The 21,880-nt window shown below is 44.0% G+C and overlaps 1 protein-coding gene across 7 annotated transcripts in view; it reads right to left on the bottom strand.

Moving 5' to 3' along the window:
- Positions 1-21,880, bottom strand: part of LOC132391285 (rho GTPase-activating protein 20-like) — a 406,086-nt gene that overhangs the window by 353,053 nt on the left and 31,153 nt on the right. For 5 of the 7 annotated variants that reach the window (XM_059964247.1, XM_059964246.1, XM_059964248.1 and 2 more), the window contains exons 3-7: positions 11,732-11,902; positions 7,584-7,733; positions 6,827-6,868; positions 3,071-3,155; positions 2-79 (exon numbers count right to left, since the gene is read on the bottom strand). In XM_059964247.1, coding sequence (XP_059820230.1) covers positions 2-79; positions 3,071-3,155; positions 6,827-6,868; positions 7,584-7,733; positions 11,732-11,902 — 526 coding nt within the window. Of the gene's footprint in view, position 1; positions 80-3,070; positions 3,156-6,826; positions 6,869-7,583; positions 7,734-11,494; positions 11,608-11,731; positions 11,903-16,528; positions 16,672-21,880 lie in introns of those variants that run through there. The other 2 variants (XM_059964251.1, XM_059964252.1) reach the window with 2 other exon arrangements.

Raw genomic sequence — 21,880 nt, 5'->3', positions numbered from 1 at the left:
CCGTGATACCAAACTGTTGAAGTGTCATGGCAACGACATCATTTGCTGTGTCTGTATTCTTCACTGTTAAGACCTTCGACTGAAAGAGATGGACAAAAATAATATATTGAAGATGTAATTTAAATCTACATTAATATTTCCATAAAAGGTCTTTACTCTCATAACTATTTTTAAATGGAAGTCAGATTGTGTTTTATGTCCCCAGTCAGACCTATGACGGCATTTGGTTCTGAAGATGGATTTGACAAAGTGGTTATAAGACAGTGCCTGTGACCTCACTTTCAGATTTTGACTCATATTCAGATTAATTTATTTATCACATGTACATTGAAACATATAATGAAATGTGTTGTTTGTGTTAACAACTAACACAATCTAAGGATATGCTGTGGGCAGCCCGCAAGTTTCACCACACAATCCAGCACCAACAGCAGCAAAACCACAGCTCTATTCCTCCCTCCCACCCATCCACACCCAAGCACAGAGAGTCCTCCAACACCAGGGCAGGCCATATCCAGCCTCCAGCTCCTGTGGACTCACAGATTCACAGACATTGAGCTTTCAAATCTCCAGTGGACTTGCAGACTTGCAGACCCAAGGTCCAGGCATTGGGACTTGATTTCTACGCTTTCGATCAACCTTCTGGCATTGCTCTTTAGTACTGAGCCCAGGACTCGCCAGTGATGACGACTCAAGAGCCCAGATGAGTATCCCGAACTCCAATGGCGAGACCCTGAACACTTGGCTTCAAACTCCAGTCTCATCAAATTATACATCTAGGGGGTCACCGGTCTCCATGCCTCCTGTCTGCATGGAACACTAATCCCAGAACCCACACTGAGATGGGATGGTGGGGGGAGCAAGGCACCAGGTTCCTCTTCGCTGGCTTGCTGGCCCGACATCTGACCACAGACAGCCTTCATCCCAGATCCACATCACGGGCCATCAAACACAGAACGGAGGTCTGGACTACAGCCTGACCTTTAATCTCCCCACGTCCCTGGCTGTAAACCATAACCTGCCCCTTAACTCCCACCTCTGTCTCCAAAACCATCCCCACAACCCTAAAAGGACAACCAAGGAGGAGCCACAAACTCAAAGACCACAGCTTAGCGCCATCTTGTCATCAAGATATGGTGGTTGCCTCATGTCAAGCATATGTTTCTTCCACCCCCCCCCCCAACTCCTTCCCTGAAACCACCAAACATACTGTATCTTTTGTTCTCTTTTCAGAATGATAGGGGTAGATTTTCTCTGAAGCAGACTTCAGGTTGCTGATCAGCAAAGGGCCCAGATATGCCCTCCATTTTGAGAGCAATTAAGCTCAGGGGCCACTAACTGGAAAATGAAGTTGACCAAGCAGTTGCAAGTCCAATCCCTTAGAGCAGATAAACCATGGTTGGCCCAGAGATCTACCATCTCTGGGGGGGACCAGGAAAGTGCAGTGGCAGCACTGCCCAGGTTGTAGTCCCACAGGAAGGAAGCCTGAGACCCCCTTTGGCTAGGCTGAACTCAGTCTAAACTGCTCAGCCCCTTGTATTGCTGTACTTTGAGTTATGCCAGCGCTTTGGAAGGTTGCCCAATCACAAAGATTAATTATTCCCTGGAACAGCTAAAAATTCTCCTATTCTGCCTCCTTCTAAGATACTGAACTCTCTGAACTGGGAGCTGAAATTCCAGTACCATTTGCTGGGCCCTCACCTTTCTCTCCCCTAGTGTTCTCTGTTTTCTCTCCATGTCTTCCAAATAAGCAGCATCTTTTTTATTTAGCAATTCTCAAATAAAAAAGAGTATCATAGTTCTTATTCTGTGAATGGACGATGCCAAATTTTTACCAACGATAATTTCTAACTTGCTTTCTATTGGATGTAGGAAACATATAGTACAGCATAACAGAGTTGAAAGCAAAAGAAAATGCTAAAAAAAGTTCAAAACCCAGTAAATCGAAGGATTTGACACTTGAGAGGGATGTTGCTCATCTTCCCAAACTGAAGCCTACTTTAAAAATATTAGCTAGCACTGAATCGTTGCCAAGATACATCAAAGAACAAAACATTAATCTAATTGAGGTTTTATGGCAGCTGAGGTTTAACAGGACAGTTCATTTTACAGCAATCAGGCAGACTTATTTCAGAGCACATATAACATCAATTTTAACAATGTTGGATGTTAAATTACCCTAATTTGATAAAATGCCTTCAAGGAACTCCTTATCTTTAGTGTAAGACAAATTACATTTAGTTTTTGGGAGGAATCACTTAATTTGATAATATTAATACTGAGATATTAATAAAGCTATGGGATTGAAACCTGCTTATATTTAATCCCTCTTTAATCAGTCTACCTTATAGCTATTGTATTATGAAATAAGCTATCAACTTTAAAACACTAAGGATCAACTAGAATTTTAGATGCCCTGAATCTATTAATTTTGAAACATGAATGCCCCAAAACAGTTCAGCTCAGCGTTACTTTTGGATTTCTCTCCTTTTCATATTTTTAGAGAAGAATGACAATTCCTGAATCTTTCGCACAATGAAAAAGGAAGAATAAATACATTATGCTAACTTCAACTGTTAAATTAGAAGACAGATTGACAGACACAATGTATAACAAGTGAACTCCAATTCGTGAATCAACTGTATTATGTACAAGGCTGACAAGCGCAAACAAAGGGCTGAGCACCTGAATTCAGCCAAAGGAAAATAAATCAAACAACAAATGAATATTTTGCCAGTGAGGTCCGCAGGAAGTCCAATTGTTGATAATTCAATGATAAAAGACATTGGAATCGAGTCTAAAATACAGCAGGTACTATCCTTTTCTAGTACCCTTCAATTTGGCCCAATTTGTGTGTCTTCAGCATTGTTAATGTTTAAACAAAACAGTACATGCGAAGCTGGCATGATAAAGTATTGCAATGAAAAGTGAATTCCAAGCCCACAGCCAGGTTTACTTTGCTGACACTTTGCTTATTTATTTCAGGAAGAATGAAAAGCGATATGAAAACTTGGTAAAGGCAAGACTATTAAATTGCAGATGAAGTCTATTATAGAATCACATTACTTACATATACACAGCTTGCAACATTCCTGGTAATGATCTTCAAGGGAATACTTTTTGGATGTTCTTTCTCTTTCTCCTCTTTAATGCAGCTGAAGTGTTAGGACAGTGGCAGTGTGGGGAAGAGAGAAAAATGCTCAACAATTGAAGGCCTTTACACAAGTAATATAGTTAAAATAACAACTCATTTTACAAAACCAATTGAATTCCTTGAAAGCTATTTCAGTTTGAAGTTTGCTATTTAATTGTATTCTATTTCATGAAATGGAGATACCTCTTTTTCCCTTATTAGGGAGAGAAAGAGCCTGTGGTACGGTGAATCACCGGGTGAATGAATAGTCTTTGGGGTACTGCACGTCTGTCTCTATTAATGCTTTGCTGCACGTTTAAGTGCTCGGTGGGGGGGGGGGGGGCGCCAATGCTTTGTTTTGCCGGTGGGGGAGGGGGGGTCATTGCTTTGTTGCCACCTACACGTGGAAGGGGGAGCTGCGGGGGGCGCTTTGGGATTCTAACATTTAACTGTTATTCAATCTTTGGGGCACTCCGCTGTTTTCATAGATGTTTGCAAAGAAAAAGTATTTCAGGATTTATATTGTATATATTTCTCTGATGTTAAATGTACCTTTGAGCTTTTGAATGTATTAAATTATTACATTTTATTTCATGAGTGTATTAATTATAATCTATTAAATCATGAAAAGGTTACAAAAATAATCTCATTTTATACGATTATATATGAATGTATATATTATATACTAACCTGCTTCATTGACTACCATTCTTAATGGCTTCTGCAATGATTTTACTGAAAAATGCCAATGAGGCTCATTTTAATAGCTCACATGGAGGAAAACCCAGCAGTTAAAATAATGGGCATCTCTTTCCCCACAATACCACCTCCTTTCTCCTTATTAACTTGTATGAGCTTCTGTTTTAACACTTAAGACAGAGTCCAGTGATGTCATCAGGTCCTGACTGCCACGTCAATCAAGGCCTGAGTGAGGTGGGAAAGTTGGGGTGTAGGTCAATTCTCTGTCAGGCAAAATCTGCTCCAACCCAAATCCTGAACCCATGGAAGTCCATAAGGTAAGTCGTCAGCTTATTTCTCCATCTTCCTTATAGATTAAAGAGGTTAGGAGCATTGGAAACAACTCCCAAAAGCTCACCCTACCAACTATAATAATCTCCCCAGTCCCAATCAAGAAATTTCAAATCCCTTCACTCTGTTAAGCATGACCCAAATTTTCAAAATACCAGATCACACTTGGACTGATCATTGCCTCCACCTCAGGCTGCCTCTCCCATTGACATATAACCTCAATCTCAGAAATATTCCATTCCTCCTTCCCTTTTCCCTCCATCCTACCTTCTCCTCCACCCTAAACTGCTAATTGCCCTACATCATCCTCAAGGCCACAGTTTGTTCCTGTGGTGAACTACGTGTGCCTGTCTGGACACGCCCCCTGCTGACTGCTCCTGTGGCTCCTCCCTATATAAAGACAATCGAGGCCTGATGCTCGGCCTCAGTCTCCAGGATGTAGTATGATGGTCACTCACTGCTGGTTCCTTCTTCAGTCAATAAAGCTGATATCTCGCCTTTACGTCTCAGAGTGAGTTATTGATGGTGCATCAGTTCCATCCTACTTGTTTGTTATCTTAGTATAATCAGCCAAACTCTCACTCTGAGTAGATATTGGCAAAATATTTGCAGCAAGTTTTTAAAAAAACTGAAGTCCTGCCTTGCACATCTTTAGCATTGTTGGATATTCCAGTTCCATTATTCTCTCTGCACCCATCCATCTCCCCAGTAATGTTGGACCCATTACAATACAAAATAAGACCTTAAGACATAGGAGTAGAATTAAGCCATTTGGTCCACCAAGTCTGCTCCGCTATTTACTCATGACAGATTTGTATCTCTCTCAACCTCATTCTCCTCCCTGTAAACTCTTGATGCCCATACTAATTAAGAAGCTATCAACCTCTCTCTGCTTTGAATATATCCAACAGCTTTGTCTGGAAATCTAGAGGAAATTTGACTTAAAAACAGAGCAGTAGAGATGATTTAGCGGTGAGCAATAATTTTTAATAACCAAACTGTAAAAGTACAAGCCATGAGGAGCTGCAAAACAATAGAAGACAGATATTAAACTCACAAGCTGAAGGCTGGGAGCAACTAGTTGAACAAGGACTGTGAGTTCAGATAGGCTGCAGATGATGAGTTGGAAATGAGTGGAAGGTGACTCCTGTTATCTGGGTGGAGACTGGGAGGCGCCTACCTGTGCAGACCTGACAGGATCCTTCTCCTTCCTACTGCCAGCACTCAACAGCAGAGGAAGATCCAGATGGGTCTGGTGGAACTCCTCAATGAGTCTGGACGGCACCCAAGACCTATCCCCCTGTCTGTACCCCACACCCTTCCCAGTCAACCAGATATTGTACACATGCCCTCGGTGACATGAATCCATCAACCAGCAAACCATGTACACTGGACCAACTCCCACCTTCCGAGGCTCCAGAGGTGCAAGCTCAGGTGGGTTGAGTGGCCCATGGACAACAAGCTTAAGGAGGACATGTGGAGGGTAGGTGTGATCCTGAGGGATGGTGGCAGTTGGAGATGGTAAGTGGATTGATGCGACAGGTAATCATGGTGGAACCAATAAATTGTGGCAAGAACTTGTGGGATTCAGTGGGCGGTGTCAGACTGCCGGTGGACAGCCAGACATAGTCCCCAGGCTTGAGTGGTCTGTTAGGGTGCTGCCAGAGGTTGGCCCGGCAGCAGGAGGGCAGCTGGCAGCCAGAATGGCCCTGCATGCCCTCTTTCAAGCATTCTGGCAGCCACAAGCCAGGGCCCTGGTGGACGGGACCTCCAATGTTGGCACCTGCGCGGGGAGCAACAGGGGTTGGTAAACATGAAGCACCTCAAAAGGTGGCATACCTGTGGCAGAGGACGTGTGCAAATTGTGGGACAGCTCAGCCCAAAGCAGATACTTCTTCCTTGTAGAAGGGATAGAGGTGGTGAAGCATCGCAGAAACTTCTCTTCTTGCTCATTGGTTCTATCTGACTGAAGGTCAGACTGCGGATGATAGCCAGAGGTGCTCACTGAGGTGCAGAGAAGAGAGCAGTAGGCTTGCTAGAAAAGCGAGACGGATTGTGGGTCCTAGATGCGAAGGAAGCTGTAAGGGTGAGCTACATTTTCAAAAACCAGGCCCGCCATCTCAGTGGCTGACGGAAGTTTGGGGAGAAAAATGAACCATTCCAGAATCTAGCAATTCTTGAAAGATCATTACTAATGCCTTCACAATCTCTTCAGCCACCTCTTTTAGAACACCAGGGTGTACACCATCTGGTCCAGGTGACCTGTCTACCTTCAGACCTTCCCAAGAAAATTCTCCCTAGTAATGGTAACTTCACACACTTCATGACCCCTGACACCTGGAGCTTCCACCATATTGCTAGTGTCTTCCAGTGAAGACTGATGCAAAATACTTATTCAGTTTTTCCGCTGTTTCCTTGACGCCTGTTACTACCTCTCCAGCATCATTTTCCAGTGGTTTGATTTCCACTCTCTTCTCTCTTTTATATGTATCTGAAAAAACTTCTGGTGTCCTCTTTAATTTTATTGGCTAATAATTAACTGAAGAGTATGATATAAAAATAAAATTCTTTTGACTAGTTTCATTGTTATTGCTTTCACACATCTCAATTTAAAACATGCATGAAATAACAGACAATGAATGAAACTCCTGCAAGACTTTGTACCTTTGGAGACAGCAGAGCCATTTCTCCTTCTGTTCAATAGAGCTGAAACAAAAATATAACTAATTAATTTTGAAAATAGAATCATACCATACTTTTGCAGTAAGTTATCACAAAGATAGATTGCAGATTAGTGTTTGACAGACTCATGCCACACGATTTCATGAAATATGGCTTTCGTGTTTAAAAACAGGCAGGAAAAGATTTCATGTGCTTTGCTCATTAAGAACTTTTCAGATTAGTCACTAACTATTAGTATGTACAATAATATCAGCAATGAATTGGAAAATATAATACTGTATTTAGCTATAAATCAAGAATAATTTCATCTTGCAATCTAGCTCTGTCCAATATTAATAAGCATGATGTAAATTTCACATATGATCCATTACACTGAAGACAGTTTGCTTTTAGTGGTTGAAATATAACAATCAAAACTCAACGGTATTTTAGCTCATTTAAAACATAATCTGCTCATTATATCTGACTATTAATTTGAAGATGGTTTATTAATATTTTAATTAGTTCTAAATTTAGGTTATACTTGTGTTGGCTTCAATTAAAATACTACCTGGAGGTGGCCCAGTTTGTATCACTAGACTTTGCAATTTAATCATGAGGTGAGGGACTAGATCTCAACATCTGTGGAGCTTGCACCTAGTATACTTCAGAAATGAGCTTCAATAAATATAATTGCCAATTATGTTTCACCGAATTAAGGAATGGTCATTAATTCTGTTTCCAACGTCTTGAGCCATACCTGAAAGTTGCCACGCAATTTGTTGTGGGCCAGCCCAATACAAAGGATTGTTCTGCACTTGTACTTCCTTCACACACTCCATCCATGTAGGATGTCATCCAAACCTCACTAACTTTCATTTGTTTCTTCAGCTTGAAATGAGTTACAGATCTGCAAGAAAGAACAAAACTTTGGTGTCCTACACCCTTCTACAAATCACTCATCACTTAACCTACTTTTGTGTATATAGCAGGTGGCCATGCTCAATCAGCAGACTAGAGCCTTAAATCTGCTCTCCATCTTCCATCAATAGTTTAAGTATAACCTTTCTTACCATTTATGATCTTTTTCAATCTTACTTCCATGATTTCTCACAATTCCTTTGGCTTAATTAAATTTGACAAGTTTTACCTTGATGCTGAATTAATGGTTAAATTAGACTTCATAAGGACTCGCCCAAAATGTAGACTCTTTATTTCACTCCATAGATGCTGCTTGACTTGCTGAGTTCCTCCAGCAAGTGTTGTTCTAGATTTCCAGCAACTGCAGAATCTCTTGTGTTTAAATTAGACTTACTTAACTTATATCAGTTGTTGTGTATTTTTGAGTAATATTGTAAATATATTGTTTGATTCAGCATTTTTTATTTGTTTAAATAATTCATTATGGGTAACATGTAAAAATATGTGAATTGCATACTTCATAATGTCATACATGCGTGCCTCACTTAAAGTAAAAGTGAAAACTAAGACAAGTTCTCCTGAACTTCTTTTTACTTTTAATTAGTTTAATGTTTTGGAGTTTAAAAAAAAACATAACGCTGGTGTTTAGATTTTAATGAGGAAAATCAATGTAAAGTTTCACATTTTACAAAATTAGAACCGACAGAACTGGAACAATTTACTGGGTCATTGTGTTCAGGTTCTGCTTGAATTATTATTATCAATAATTCATTTTATGGCATTATTTTAGACAAGAAAATTATTTCATCAAGGAAGAAAAGTATAAGGATGAATAGAATTTAATCTGCACCAAAAATTACATTCCCTTTTAAATAGAGTTCTCAATCAATGTGAAGTTAATAAAACTATAATGGAATTATAGAATCATGATAGTGCACTTAGAGACCCATTATACCTTAGAGCTGCTATTAATCTGGTAATTCCAGAGACTCATTTCCTCAAGTCTTTACCTGTTGTTCTGATAAAATTATTTTTAACCTAACGCTTGGTCAATTCCTTTCAGAACACTCTGATTAACTTTGTTTTCACCAACATTCCAGACAATTACTTTCTGCATTAAAAAAATGCCCATGATAAACTGTAAATCTGTGCAGCTTGCTCTTTGAACTATTTGCTGATGGAAACAGCTTCTCACTATCTCAAATAGTCATGGTCATTTACAGAACTATCCATATAAATGGTAAGGATTGAATAAAATAACCTTCATGCAGGATTTATTGTCAGGCACAAAAGAAAGACACAGAGAAAGAGATGTTTCTATGCAGACTCACAAACATGGTTACATGTTACAACAGTTTCCTGTGAACAAACTGTCACATGTTAACATTAGTTCTAGGGAACATCTTTTAGTCAGATCTCTTGAAAACACTGCAGCTGGACAGTGCACTTGGTTTCAAATCTAGCTTTTTGCCTTTAAAATGTTCCAATTAAGTAAGCTCCAGGTTTGATCCCTGTAATGGCCTCAACTGACTGGTTGTTGCCAGGATAATAACGGAGAGGATCTCAGCAATTCAGATGAGAGAACAGAGGCAAAATCGAATCAGGATTCACACTTGGTTTGTAAGTTAATTCCCCTACCTCAAAGTTTATACTCATGAGTGACAAGTGGGATAAAGTTTCGAGGTTGTCTACTGTCAGCCATGCCAGATGTATAAATGGAGAATGGCTTCACAACTGGGCAGGATGGTTAGCAAGTCAGCCATAATATTGTCTGGTACTCTGATGATTGGGATTTGATCTGAAGTATTAAGTTTGTTTCTCTCCACTAACACTGCCTACCTGCTGATGCGTTTCTGTTTTCCTTTCAGATTTCCAGCACCTGCAATGTTTTACTTTTGTTTTGTCATAAACTACTTCCTTGAACTGGGAAACAAACTTATAAATGAAATAACATGGTGCTGGCAATGTTTCCTTTGGTCCTTTTGAGCGAGTAATGTATTTACCTTCAGTATAACATCATACAAACAAACTTGGTGGAATAAATCATTATAGCTTTCAAATAACTACAGTAATCTAGTGACTCAACCTACAAAATATTTTCCTATCCACTAGGTTTACATTTATTACACTATCCAACATGATTTGTGTTGCAATGCTTCAATGACTATGCAGAATATGCAGTAATGCTGTGCCCAGGACACTTCCCTGACTGAGAAGGGAATAATAGGTCAGAGGTTTAGTATTACATAGCAACATAAGCCAAAAGCAGGAGCAAGATAAGTGAGGCTCATATTTTATGCTATTTCAAAATTTGATTATGTTTTTACATGGTGAGAGATCAAGAAAAGCTGATATTTAAAGGGACCTAGGTACCCTTGTATACAAGGCTCTAAAATCTAACATACAGATCTGAAGGATTACATACCATATTGGACTGTTTGTCTAAAAATAAATTCCATCTATAGTGGGAGCGTAGGGAAGAATCGCCAGATTGGCTACTGAGAGGAGATTGTAGATTAAACCCTTATTCTTCAGAGTTTAGTAGAATAAAATCTAACTTCATTGAACCAGATACAGTTCTTGGAAAGGTTTCTCATTTTTAGTTAAAGTTAAATTTAGTGACATAGCAGCAAGTAGGCCCTTCTGACCCTTCGAACCATGTTGCCCCAGCAACCCCACAACTCTGATTAACCTTAACCTAATCATGGGAGAATTTACAATAACCATTTAACCCACCCAGTACATCTTTGGATTCTGGGAGGAAATGGGAACACCCGGGGAAATCCCATGCATTCCATGGGGAGGACATACCGACTCCTCACAGATGGAGCCAGAATTGAACTCTGAACTCTGGAATGCCCCAAACTGCACTAGTGTCACGCTAAGCACTACAGTACATTGGTGCCTGAAGTTAAACAAGGAGGATGTTTCTTTGGGACAAGGAGTCTGGAAATAAGAGTCAAAGTAAGGGGTAAAGTCATGTTTGGTCTGCAGAAGTTCACACAGTTACTTTCACTGACTTTACACAAAGCATTTATATACTTTTAAATCCAATCTTTAATCGTTTATCTCATTTTAAAAAATTTGGCCACCCACTTTAATAACTTTACTCACTCCACATCAAGACATTTCTCTGCTGCTTTTCCCAGATTGAAGAAGCCCTTGAAACACCCTCACTTTACTGTAAGTTGCCTTCAAAATTCTGGTGTGGCTTAATTCCCTTCCCAAAGGCAGAGTAATGAAGATTATAGCTCATAGTGGGCACGTCTCCACAGTGGGCAATGCTCCATGAATGGTGGGCACAATTGCAGAATGAACACTTGGTGACATAACTCCAGTGGAGCAGTTGGGTGCTACTATTTCCTGGGCAGCAGCTTCAAGGGTGTAGATCCCATTGAGGTCTTTTCATTGGCAACAGCTGATGTTGGCTGCAATAAGAAAGCAGTTCAGACTGTGCACAACCCCATGGGAAACACCTTACCGTGGGCAATGTTCCAGGCAGTAGCTCAGTGGATCCATAAGAAAGTACTATAGCTCCTTGTGGATACTTCTCTCATGGTCCAGGGGCAACTGCTCCATAATGCTGTGCCTAAGTAGTTATTTTTAATGTAATCCCAGAATGCAGTGCGATAGCAGTCTATTCCATCAATTATGGAATACTACTGATCTTAATCTTGTAATTCCCCCAATATCCACCACCCTTGAAGGTTTGAACAATAACAATCTATAGCAGAGTCCTGGTTAGCTTACCTTGCCTCAGTCCCATGGCCGACAAGTCAATTGTAGACCTCAACTGTTCCCAGTTGAGAGCAAATTTAGCACTCAGGATACAATGCAAAATAAATGATATTTTCTTATTCAAAAGAGGATTACTAGAACCTTGCTAACCTCCACTACTCTCCTACTCTTTCCAGCTATGATGCCTGTACCAGTGCCCTCTGTAGGACCAAGTTCAGAAGCCGAAATGTTGACAAGCTCTTTTCTTACTTTGATTTTGCTATGACTAGAATGTCATTGAACAAGAAGAGATGGCGGTCTTGTGTTTGGAGACCAGTCTTGAGCTGGACAGGTCCTTCCATAAGAAATGTTCTGTGTGGGCCTGTAATGGACCGGAGAAGAGGGCAGAACTCTGGGCTCACAGGAGATAGGCAGCTTTCTCTGCAAAATAAAGCAGAACGATATTGAAGGAGAAAAATCAATGAACAGAAACCAATTTTAATATACAAAACAACTTTATCAGCTATGAAGGAGAAAAATCAATGAACAGAAACCAATTTTAATATACAAAACAACTTTATCAGCTATGATTATTTTACCTACAGTCTATCTTTAAAATTAATGATTAAATAATGCTTGACAGATCTGAAGGTTATCAGGTACAAAAATTATATCTATGTTCAGTTTTCTGCACAAGCCTGTTACAGACTTATCCACACTCCTCTAGTACTGGTATTTTGCCCATCTCTAATTTTAATCATTATATACTGTAACCAGTGGGAATACCTTCAGCCGCTGAGGTCAAGCCTGAATATCTCTGTATGCAGCCAGATGTTTAACTGGGGGGGGGGGGGTATCTTGCTATGATTAAGACCACAGATCAAGCGTCGGTAGATGGGATTGATATAGACAGTGATTAACCTGGACATGGTGATCTGTTCCTGTGCTGTTGATTCTGTGATCATTTAACAGAATCTAATGGCTTTCCTGGATACAGGGTTTAAAATAAGAACTCATTTCAACGATTGTGCATGGTGAACCTCAGACTGGTGTTATTTCGTGGAGAGGTTTCACATTGGTAGAGAACAGCAAACAACAATCAGAATTATTGGGCAAAGTTTCCTATTTGCAGAGAAATCAGAGCAGTGGAAGATGGAATGAGGTTCCTCCACACCGAATGGGAAAGTGTGCTGAGCAAGCAGCATTTTCTGGGCTCTGGTTAATTTTTATGTTGCTGGAGAAATTCCAGTGGCAGTATTGCCTCTGTTTGGGAATTACTGGGACTTGAAGATGACAAAGTATTAAAACAACTGTTGGCATAAACCATCCCAGTTACTTACCTCAGCCAAGTTTCAAACTCTACAGGCTAACTGTTCTGCCATGTTGAATAGAGGAATGGAGGGGCTGCTAAGAATACTAGCTCCAAGAAATGCATGAACTAAAAATTTACAGCACTGACAGTGGACAAACGCCATACCTTAGTGTGACATGAACTGTACTGGCTTTACTAGAATTGACAAGATAAGATGGGAAGCTGCAATCTTTTAACTATAGCATCTTTCATCTATAAACATCTCTTCTAAGTCTGTGTTAAACTGTGTACTGTCTATCTGATGCACCATCAATAACTCTCTCTGAGACGTGAGATATTGTCTTTTATCGACTGGAAGAAAGAATAAGCAGCAATTGACCACCATGCTACATCCGGGAGTCTGAGGGCTGGGCTCAGGCCTCAATCGCCTTTATACCGGGGTCTGTGGGAGGAGCCGCGGTCAGTGGGAGGAGCCACAGGAGCAGTCAGCAGGGGGGCGTGTCCAGACAGGTATATGTAGTTCACCACAATATCACTAGAGGTGGAGGCAGATACAATTACATTGGACAGAAATTTGGATAGGAATGGTAGTGAAGGATATGGCCTAACACAGGCAAATAGAATTAGCATAGATAGGCACTTCAATTAGCACAGGCAAGGTAGACTGAAAGGGTTGTCTGTGCTGTATCTTTCTATAGTTCTATGAACAAGCAGAAATTCGAAGTCAAAAGAGGATAGTTGGCATGGAAACTGAGCAGGCACGTACGTAATATAGTGTACAAATTTCCCAATGCTGCCTCCTCATTATTAAATGAGAGATTGTAAATTACATCTGGGTCATATTTCTTGAAGCATTGATGTGGATTATTGCCTCCTTAACCAAGAATTTTAAAAAGCGATAGTTATTCAAATATGATGTAAATGACTAGAATCTGTCCCTATTGATGTAGGTGTCGTTGGAATCCAATCCATTCTTCTACCATATTGGAGAAAGGTGCCATTCAGTGCCGTTGAAGACCCTCATAGAACATTGAACATTACAGAACAATACAGGCCCTTTGGCCCACAATTTTGTGCCAGCCTCTTAACCTATCTATCTCATAAATGTCTCTAAAGTACCTTCCTCTACCAACACCCTTGGCAGTGCATTCCATACACCCACCACTCTCTGTAAAAAAAAACTTATCACTGACATCCTCCCTATACTGTTATGGTCCTGATCGGTGATTCCCTGGTTCCTTTAAATTTCCTTTGTTTGTGTCACGATCGGGACAGTTGACTCCTTGTTTTCCTTTATTCTTTGTTTCCTTGTGTTTCTCAGGCTCTTTAATTAAAGGCACTTGATTCTCAGCTGAACCAGCAGTATTTAGTGTCAGGCTTACAGCTACACAGTGCTAGATCATTACCGGACGTCACCAAAGCAAGTGCCAGCAGGTCACATTGCCGGAGCAAGTCAAGTCTTCTCCCCGAAGTGAGTGCCAGTAAGTTGCCCTTCCTTGGAGCCAGCCCGTTAAGTCACCTCGTCTGAGTGAGCCGTTAAGCTACTTTGCCAGAGTGGGTCCATCAAATTCACCCGCTGGAGTGAGACAAGAACTGCTGTCTGTAGTTCCTGGGCCACGTTGAGAGCTCACCGCTACTTGAAGCCATTTCCTGTCAAGATAAGGAACTGTCTATCATTGTGTGGTTTTGTCTCTTCGTGTTCTCATCTCCGCTGAGTAGGTCCAACCGTTTTGTTGCTACTCTGAGTTGGGAACTGTCTCCTTGTGTCCTCGTCTCCGCTGGGTATGTCCAGCTATTTGCCGCTACTCAGAGTTGGGGAATTCCGTCTCGTCATGTCCTGTGTCCCGTGTCCAAGGAAGAGTCCTGGCTCTGTGTCCCGAGTCCAAGTCAGAGTCCTGGCTCTGTGTCCCGTGTCCAAGGAAGAGTCCCGGCTCTGTGTCCCGTGTCCAAGGAAGAGTCCCGGCTCTGTGTCCCGTGTCCAAGGAAGAGTCCCGGCTCTGTGTCCCGTGTCCAAGGAAGAGTCCCGGCTCTGTGTCCCGTGTCCAAGGAAGAGTCCCGGCTCTGTGTCCCGTGTCCAAGGAAGAGTCCCGGCTCTGTGTCCCGTGTCCAAGGAAGAGTCCCGGCTCTGTGTCCCGTGTCCAAGGAAGAGTCCCGGCTCTGTGTCCTGTGTCCAAGGAAGAGTCCCGGCTCTGTGCCCCGTGTCCAAGGAAGAGTCCCGGCTCTGTGCCCCATGTCCAAGTAAGAGTCCTGGCTCTGTGTCCCATGTCCAAAGAAGAGTCCCGGCTCTGTATCCTGTATCCAAGGAAGGATACTCCAGCCTGGCTCATTCCATACCCAGGTGAATATAGGCTCTATGAGTTGGCACTTCCAAGCTACCATTTGCAGTTAAGTCAACCCGAAGGGCTTTTCAGTCACTGATGATTAAAATAGTGCAAGGGGTGGTGAGTGTTTATTTAAGTAAAACCATATCCTTGTCACTATGGAAACTAAACTGAAACACAGTGGGCTACGAAAGTAGAAAGTTGAACTGAAGCGGAACAAGTGTAGTGTTATGCAGCCTGAAATGGCCATCTGGAAAACAAAATCCAGATGCCTGGCAGAAACCAGTCCAGCAAAAGGCAGTTACTGTTGAGTGCAAGACAGTTGATTAACGTTACTTAGCTTAATTTCTTTCTCAATATACTTCAATGCTGCTGGAACTTTCTACAGACCTTTGCCGTAACATTCACAAATAGTTAAGGAGATCTACACTGGATGAAGAGCAATAGGGGACAAAACCAAGTGCAGCAAAACTTAGCAGTGAACCCTTCCTTGTCCATTGTGATTAGTGGAAGTCCTGAGGTGTATCACGAAACTTCCATCAATAGGATGAATGTAATTACTACCCACACTATGGAATCAGGCCACAGGCAGCCAATTGTGTGCACTTGCAGCACTCTCAGATCCAGAGAGAAAGACTACACGGGTGTAAGATGCTTTAGAAATTCAGATAGGCACGGTTTGCTACATTCCTGGTTTTGCATTGTTTCTTCCAGTTATTCAGTAGAGTAGACCAGGTGTGGTGAACTACATATACCTGTCTGGACACACCCCACCGCTGACTGCTCCTGTGGCTCCTCCCACTGACCCCGGTATAAAGGCGATTGGGGCCTGAGCCCTGCTCTCAGTCTCCAGGATGTAGTGTGGTGGTCAAATGCTGCTTGTTCTTTCTTCCAGTCAATAAAAACCTATATCTCGCCTCACGTCTCAGAGAGTTATTGATGGTACATCAATTTTATTGACTGGAAGTTTTAAAACATGGAAAGTATTTTACATCCGGAAAAATTAGACTTGGACCCCCAAACTCCAGAAGCAGCTCTTGCATTTGAACTCTGGCTTGCGTACTTCCAATCATACTTGCAAGCGATTCCAGTGACCGAGCCTGCCATGAAGTATAAAATCCTACTATCAAGAGTAAGTTCGAAAGTATATTGCCTTATCAGAGACCTGCCGACCTACCAAGGGGATGCCCTCAAAAGACAGTACCTGCAGCCGGTGAACACCATCTACGCAAGACAATTCTTAGTGACACGGCGGCAGTGACCCGACGAGACGAGTGCTGCGTTTCTCCGAGCCCTACAGACACTCGTGCGAACTTGCGACTGCAAAACTCTCACGGCGGAGCAGCATTTGGAGCTCCTGGTAAGAGACGCCTTTGTTACGGGGATCAGGTCAATGTACGTGCGCCAGCAGCTGCTGGAAAATGCCGATCTTACCTTACGCTCAGCAATCGAGACGGCCGACATGCTGGAGGCTGCTCTGCACAATGCTGACGCTGTCCAGTCGCATGATTCCCTGCCGGTCCCGTGGACACCTCAGACCCCGCCACCCGCGAGCGAATTCACCAATGCCGCTGCCAGTCGCGAGTCCACGAACTCCCTGAAACCGACCACAGCTGCTGCCAGTCGCAAGCCTGTGCAGTGTTACTTCTGCTGACTTAAAAAGCACCTCCGAAAATGCTGCCCGGCCCGAGAAGCGACCTGCTCCAGCTGCGGGAAGAAGGGCCATTTCGCCAAGGTCTGTAAGTCTGAACCACGAGCGGGGTCGGGCAGCGCTGCGTGTGAGGCATGGGGGCCGCCATCTTGCCTGCCCGCCTCGTGCGAGGCATGGGGGCCGCCATCTTGCCTGCCCGGATGGGGGCGACCATCTTTGTCGGCGCCACCTCGCCCTGCCCCCGACCTACCAGTGCTTACCGGGCACCAAGATGACAGTTCAACTCTGGCCTCCGTAACCCTCGACCAAAGCGCCCCACACCAGCTTGCAAGGTCAATGATGGACATCCTGGTGGAGGGGCACAGGACTAGCTGCCTGTTTGACACAGGGAGCACTGAGAGTTTTATTGACCCGGACATGGTGCAATGCTGCGGACTCGTGACACAGCCGGTAAGCCAGAGAGTCACCATGGCTTCTGGGTCGCATTCCACAGACATCCGGGTGGGTTGTGTAGCGACTTTGGTGGTGCAGGGTACAGAATATCGGAACTTTGCGTACTGGTCATGCCTCAACTGTGCGCACCTGTGCTATTGGGGCTGGACTTCCAGAGCCACCTCAAAAGTGTGACTATGGCATATGACGTGCCCCTCCCACCACTCACTGTCAGGAATCCTCAGTTTTGTGGGACTTCGTCATATACCCCGCTACTGACCACACACACACACCGAACCACACATCCCACCCAGCACCATGCCGAGAGCTGCACTACTGACACCACTTGCAGCCTCTCCACTCTCAAGATCCCTCCCCCATTGCTGTTCGCCAACCTGACCCGACTGTAAACCTGTGGCAACTAAAAGCAGGAGGTACAGCGTAGGGGACAGGGCCTTCATTCAGTCAGAGGTGCAGTGGCTGCTCAGGGAGCGGATCATTGAGCCAAGCACAAGTCCTTGGAGAGCCCAGGTGGTTGTTGTTCGGACCGAGAGAAAAATAGGATGGTCGTGGACTATAGCCAGACCATCAATAGGTTCACGCAGCTTGACGCGCACTTCCTACCCCGCATCGCGGATATGGTCAACCAGGTAGCTCAGTACAAGGTGTACTCGACAATAGATCTGAAATCCGCTTATCACCAGCTCCCCATCCGCCCAGAGGACCGCCCCTACACCGCCTTCGAGGCAGGCGGCAGGCTCTATCACATCCTGCGCGTCCCCTTCAGTGTCACAAATGGTGTCTCTGTCTTCCAGAGGGAAATGGACCGGATGGTGGACCAGTGCCAACTGAAGGCCACATTTCCCTATCTGGATAATATCACCATCTGTGGTCACGACTGGTCGGATCATAATGCCAACCTCCAAGTGGATTTTTCCAAGTGCCAAAGCCCTGAACCTTACTTATAACAGGGACAGGTGTGTGTTCAGAACCACCCGACTCGCTATCCTTGGGTATGTCGTGGAGAACGGGGTCATTGGCCCTGATCTCGACTGTATGCGCCCCCTGTTAGAACTCCCTCTTCCCACCACCCTCAAAGCCCTCAGACGGTGCCTGGGCTTCTTTTCCTATTACGCCCAATGGGTCCCCCATTACGCAGTCAAGTCTACCACATTTCCCCTCTCTGCCGAGGCCCTCGCGGCCTTCAGCTGCATTAAAGGGGACATTGCCAAAGCAACGATCCATGCGGTGGACGAGACCATTCCCTTCCAAGTAGAGAGTGACACCTCTGATTTCGCGCTGGCTGCTACCCTCAATCAGGAAGGCAGGCCAGTAGCATTCTTTTCTTGTACCCTTCAAGGCCCTGAAATTCGGCACTCCGCGGTGGAGATAGAAGCTCAGGCCATAGTAGAAGCTATTAGGCACTGGAGGCACTATCTCGCTGGCAAAAAGTTCACCTTGCTGAGTGACCAGTGCTCAGTTGTGTTCATGTTCAGCAACCAACAGCAGGGCAAAATCAAAAATGATAAAATTTTGCGGTGGAGAATAGAACTCTCCACCTACAACTATGACATCCTGTACCGGCCTGGAAGGCTCAATGAGCCTCCTGATGCCCTATCCTGGGGAGCGTGTGCCAGCGCACAGCTTGACCAGCTATACATCCTCCATGCACATCTTTGCCACCTGGGGGTCACCCGATTTTACCATTTTGTGAAAGCCCGGAACCAGCCGTACTCCCTTGAGGACATCAGGATGATGACCAGGGATTGACAAGTCTGCGCTGAGTGCAAACCACACTTCTACCATCCTGACAAGGCGCAACTTATCAAGGCCACACACCCCTTTGAGTGACTGAGAGTTGACTTTAAGGGCCCCCTTCCCTCCACCGACCGCGATGTCTACTTCCTCAACATTATCGATGAGTACTCGCATTTCCCCTTTGCCATCTCCTACCCCAACACCACTGCCACGTCCGTCATAAAAGCCCTGCGCCAGCTCTTCACTCTGTTCGGATATCCCTGCTATATCCACAGTGATAGAGGGTCCTCCTTTATGAGTGATGAGCTGCGCCAGTACCTGCTGGCTAGGGCCATTGCTACTAGTAGGACCATGAGCTATAATCCCCGGGGAAATGGACAGGTGGAGAGGGAGAATACCACAGTGTGGAAGGCCACACTTTTAGCCCTTAAGTCAAAAGGGTTGCCGGTCTCTCGATGGCAGGAGGTCCTCCCCAAGGCACTCCACTCTATCCGCTCCCTGTTATGTACATCCACCAATGCCACCCCTCACGAGTGCTTATTCTCTTTTCCCAGGAAGTCAGCCACTGGGACCACCCTACCAGCTTGGCTGATGTCCCCAGGGCCAAGTGCTGCTCCGGAAACATGTGAGGAGTAATAAATACTCCCTGCTGGTTGAGAGGGTTCACCTTCTACATGCAAACCCCCAGTATGCCTACATGGTCTTACCTGATGGGCGGGAGGACATGGTCTCCATCCGTGACCTGGCGCCCGCAAAAGCAGCGGACCACTACCCCGAACACTCCACGGACACTGCGCACACCGAGCCCTACAGACTCCTCACGACACTCCTATACTAGGCGTCTCGCACGCGCATATGCCAGGCACCTCGCACACACATGAGGGATCATTGATGCCTAGTGGGCTGACATCTTCAGTTAGGCCGGAACCAGCACAACCACCATCTCTGGTGCAATCACAGCCAGTGCTATGTAGATCGCAGCAACAGTCTCAACCACCTGATAGACTTAACCTGTAAATATACTTGTAAGAAACTTCACCCCATGGGGACTCTCTTTTAAAACAAAGGTGGGGGGTGAATGTGGTGAACTACATATACCTGTCTGGACATGCCCCCCCCCCCCCCCCCCCGCTGACTGCTCCTGTGGCTCCTCCCACTGACCGTGGCTCCTCCCACAGACCCCGGTATAAAGGCGATTGGGGCCTGAGCCCTGCTCTCAGTCTCCAGGATGTAGTATGGTGGTCAATTGCTGCTTGTTCTTTCTTCCAGTCAATAAAGGCCTATATCTCGCCTCATGTCTCAGGGAGTTTTTGATGGTGCATCACCCATTTACTTGCTGATTAGGACACACAAGAAAGAAATTCAGCTCAGCATGCCCATGCCTGTCCCAGCAGAGCATTCACATCAAATCTCATTCTCTTTGTGACATTCCCTTTTGATGCCCATCAATTTTCATTTTATTCTTGTGCCATTAGGGGCAATTTAAGGTAGTCAATTAACCTACCAGCATGTCTTTGGAATGTGGGAGGAAACCAGAGCATCAAAGACCTTTTAGAGAACTCACTAAGGAAAAGTCTCACGGGATGAAAAAAAGATTGGGAGGGGCCTGGCAGAAGTGCTCTTGAGCTTACAGAGTACGTTTCTTTTTCCTGAACTCATATAAACAACTCTTGCCCTCACCTAGTCTCTTCCCTATGCAAAATCTGATGAAAGTTGCATTTGATTTAACTTATGAAGCCCCATCAAGAATGACACATCATTGTCGAGCACCACTGTTTAAAATGGGAAATAAATGACCCTGCTTGTCCAAAATATCTTGTGCTTCATTTCTTAACACCAATGTCCCCATTCCAACACCTGTAACACCTCTCCCACTTTTTGTTTAACCTATTAGTGCATCATTTATCACATAACATCTAACCATGTAGTGCTAGCTCAGGTTCTATCAATAAATTCTGCAATACTTTGGACTGATAAATAACAACAAGTTCTATCATGGTATCACAGACGAGATGGCATCTATTCAATAATTAGATTATTGAATAGAAGCCATACAAGATGGTGCTGAGCTGCAACCTTCATTGAGTTGCAACTCAGATTTAGATAGTTTTAACTTGTTTTATAATTAGTTTTTTTGGATTCATGAGGATTTTTTTTCAGACAAAGAGGGGAGTCACTTAGGGTTTAGGGACGGGGAGTGGGGCAATACAAGTCAGACTGGAATCTAAGACTTTGTTCTGTGTTCAAAGACCAATGAGGTGGATGTGGGACATCCATAGTCAGATGTTGAATGTGAGAGCGAGTAGTCAAGGGCCACCCGCCACCACCCCCCACCTCCTGCACTCCACAGGTCAGCTAGTTGTCAGCAGGTTCTGAAGTTGGAGTTCCTGAGGGGCATTAAGAACTTGCTCTAATGGCCCCTGGGGTTTGCAAATTGGTGAGACTGGAGATTGCGGTCTAGAGATCAGTGACAGAAATGTCCTTGGATTGAGGCCTGAATAACAAATCAGAAGTCTGGAAGTCCAGGCCTGTTGGTTTCCTGTGAATCTGTGCAAGTCTGCTGGAGAAATTGAAGCCCAGTGTCTGCAAGCCTGAGAACACTGGAGGCCTGTCCTGGGGTTAAAGGACTGTGTATGTGAATGTGTGAGAGGAAGGAATGGGACTTGCTTTGCTGCCTGTTGCATTCTGTGTTGATTCTCTGAGCAATCTGGAGCAATGCTCCATTGGTGCTGGATTGTGTAGTGACACTTGCAGGATGTTCCCAGGACACCCTTGGATATGTTGTTAGTTAATGAAAACAATGGGGACAAATGAATCTTGAATCTTAGAGCTCTAAGTGACCATATCCTTGGTAAATAAGAATCAACCTGGAAAGATTTATTATTTATTGGAGTTATTCTTTCTTTCTTATTTAGGAAACTCACGTGAAGTGCTCCTTTTCATTT

The sequence above is a fragment of the Hypanus sabinus genome, chromosome 3 (assembly GCF_030144855.1).
Source record: "Hypanus sabinus isolate sHypSab1 chromosome 3, sHypSab1.hap1, whole genome shotgun sequence".
In the NCBI taxonomy this organism is placed as follows: domain Eukaryota; kingdom Metazoa; phylum Chordata; class Chondrichthyes; order Myliobatiformes; family Dasyatidae; genus Hypanus; species Hypanus sabinus.
Note: the sequence above shows the minus strand (reverse complement) of the source record. Positions and strands in the feature narration are given on the sequence as shown.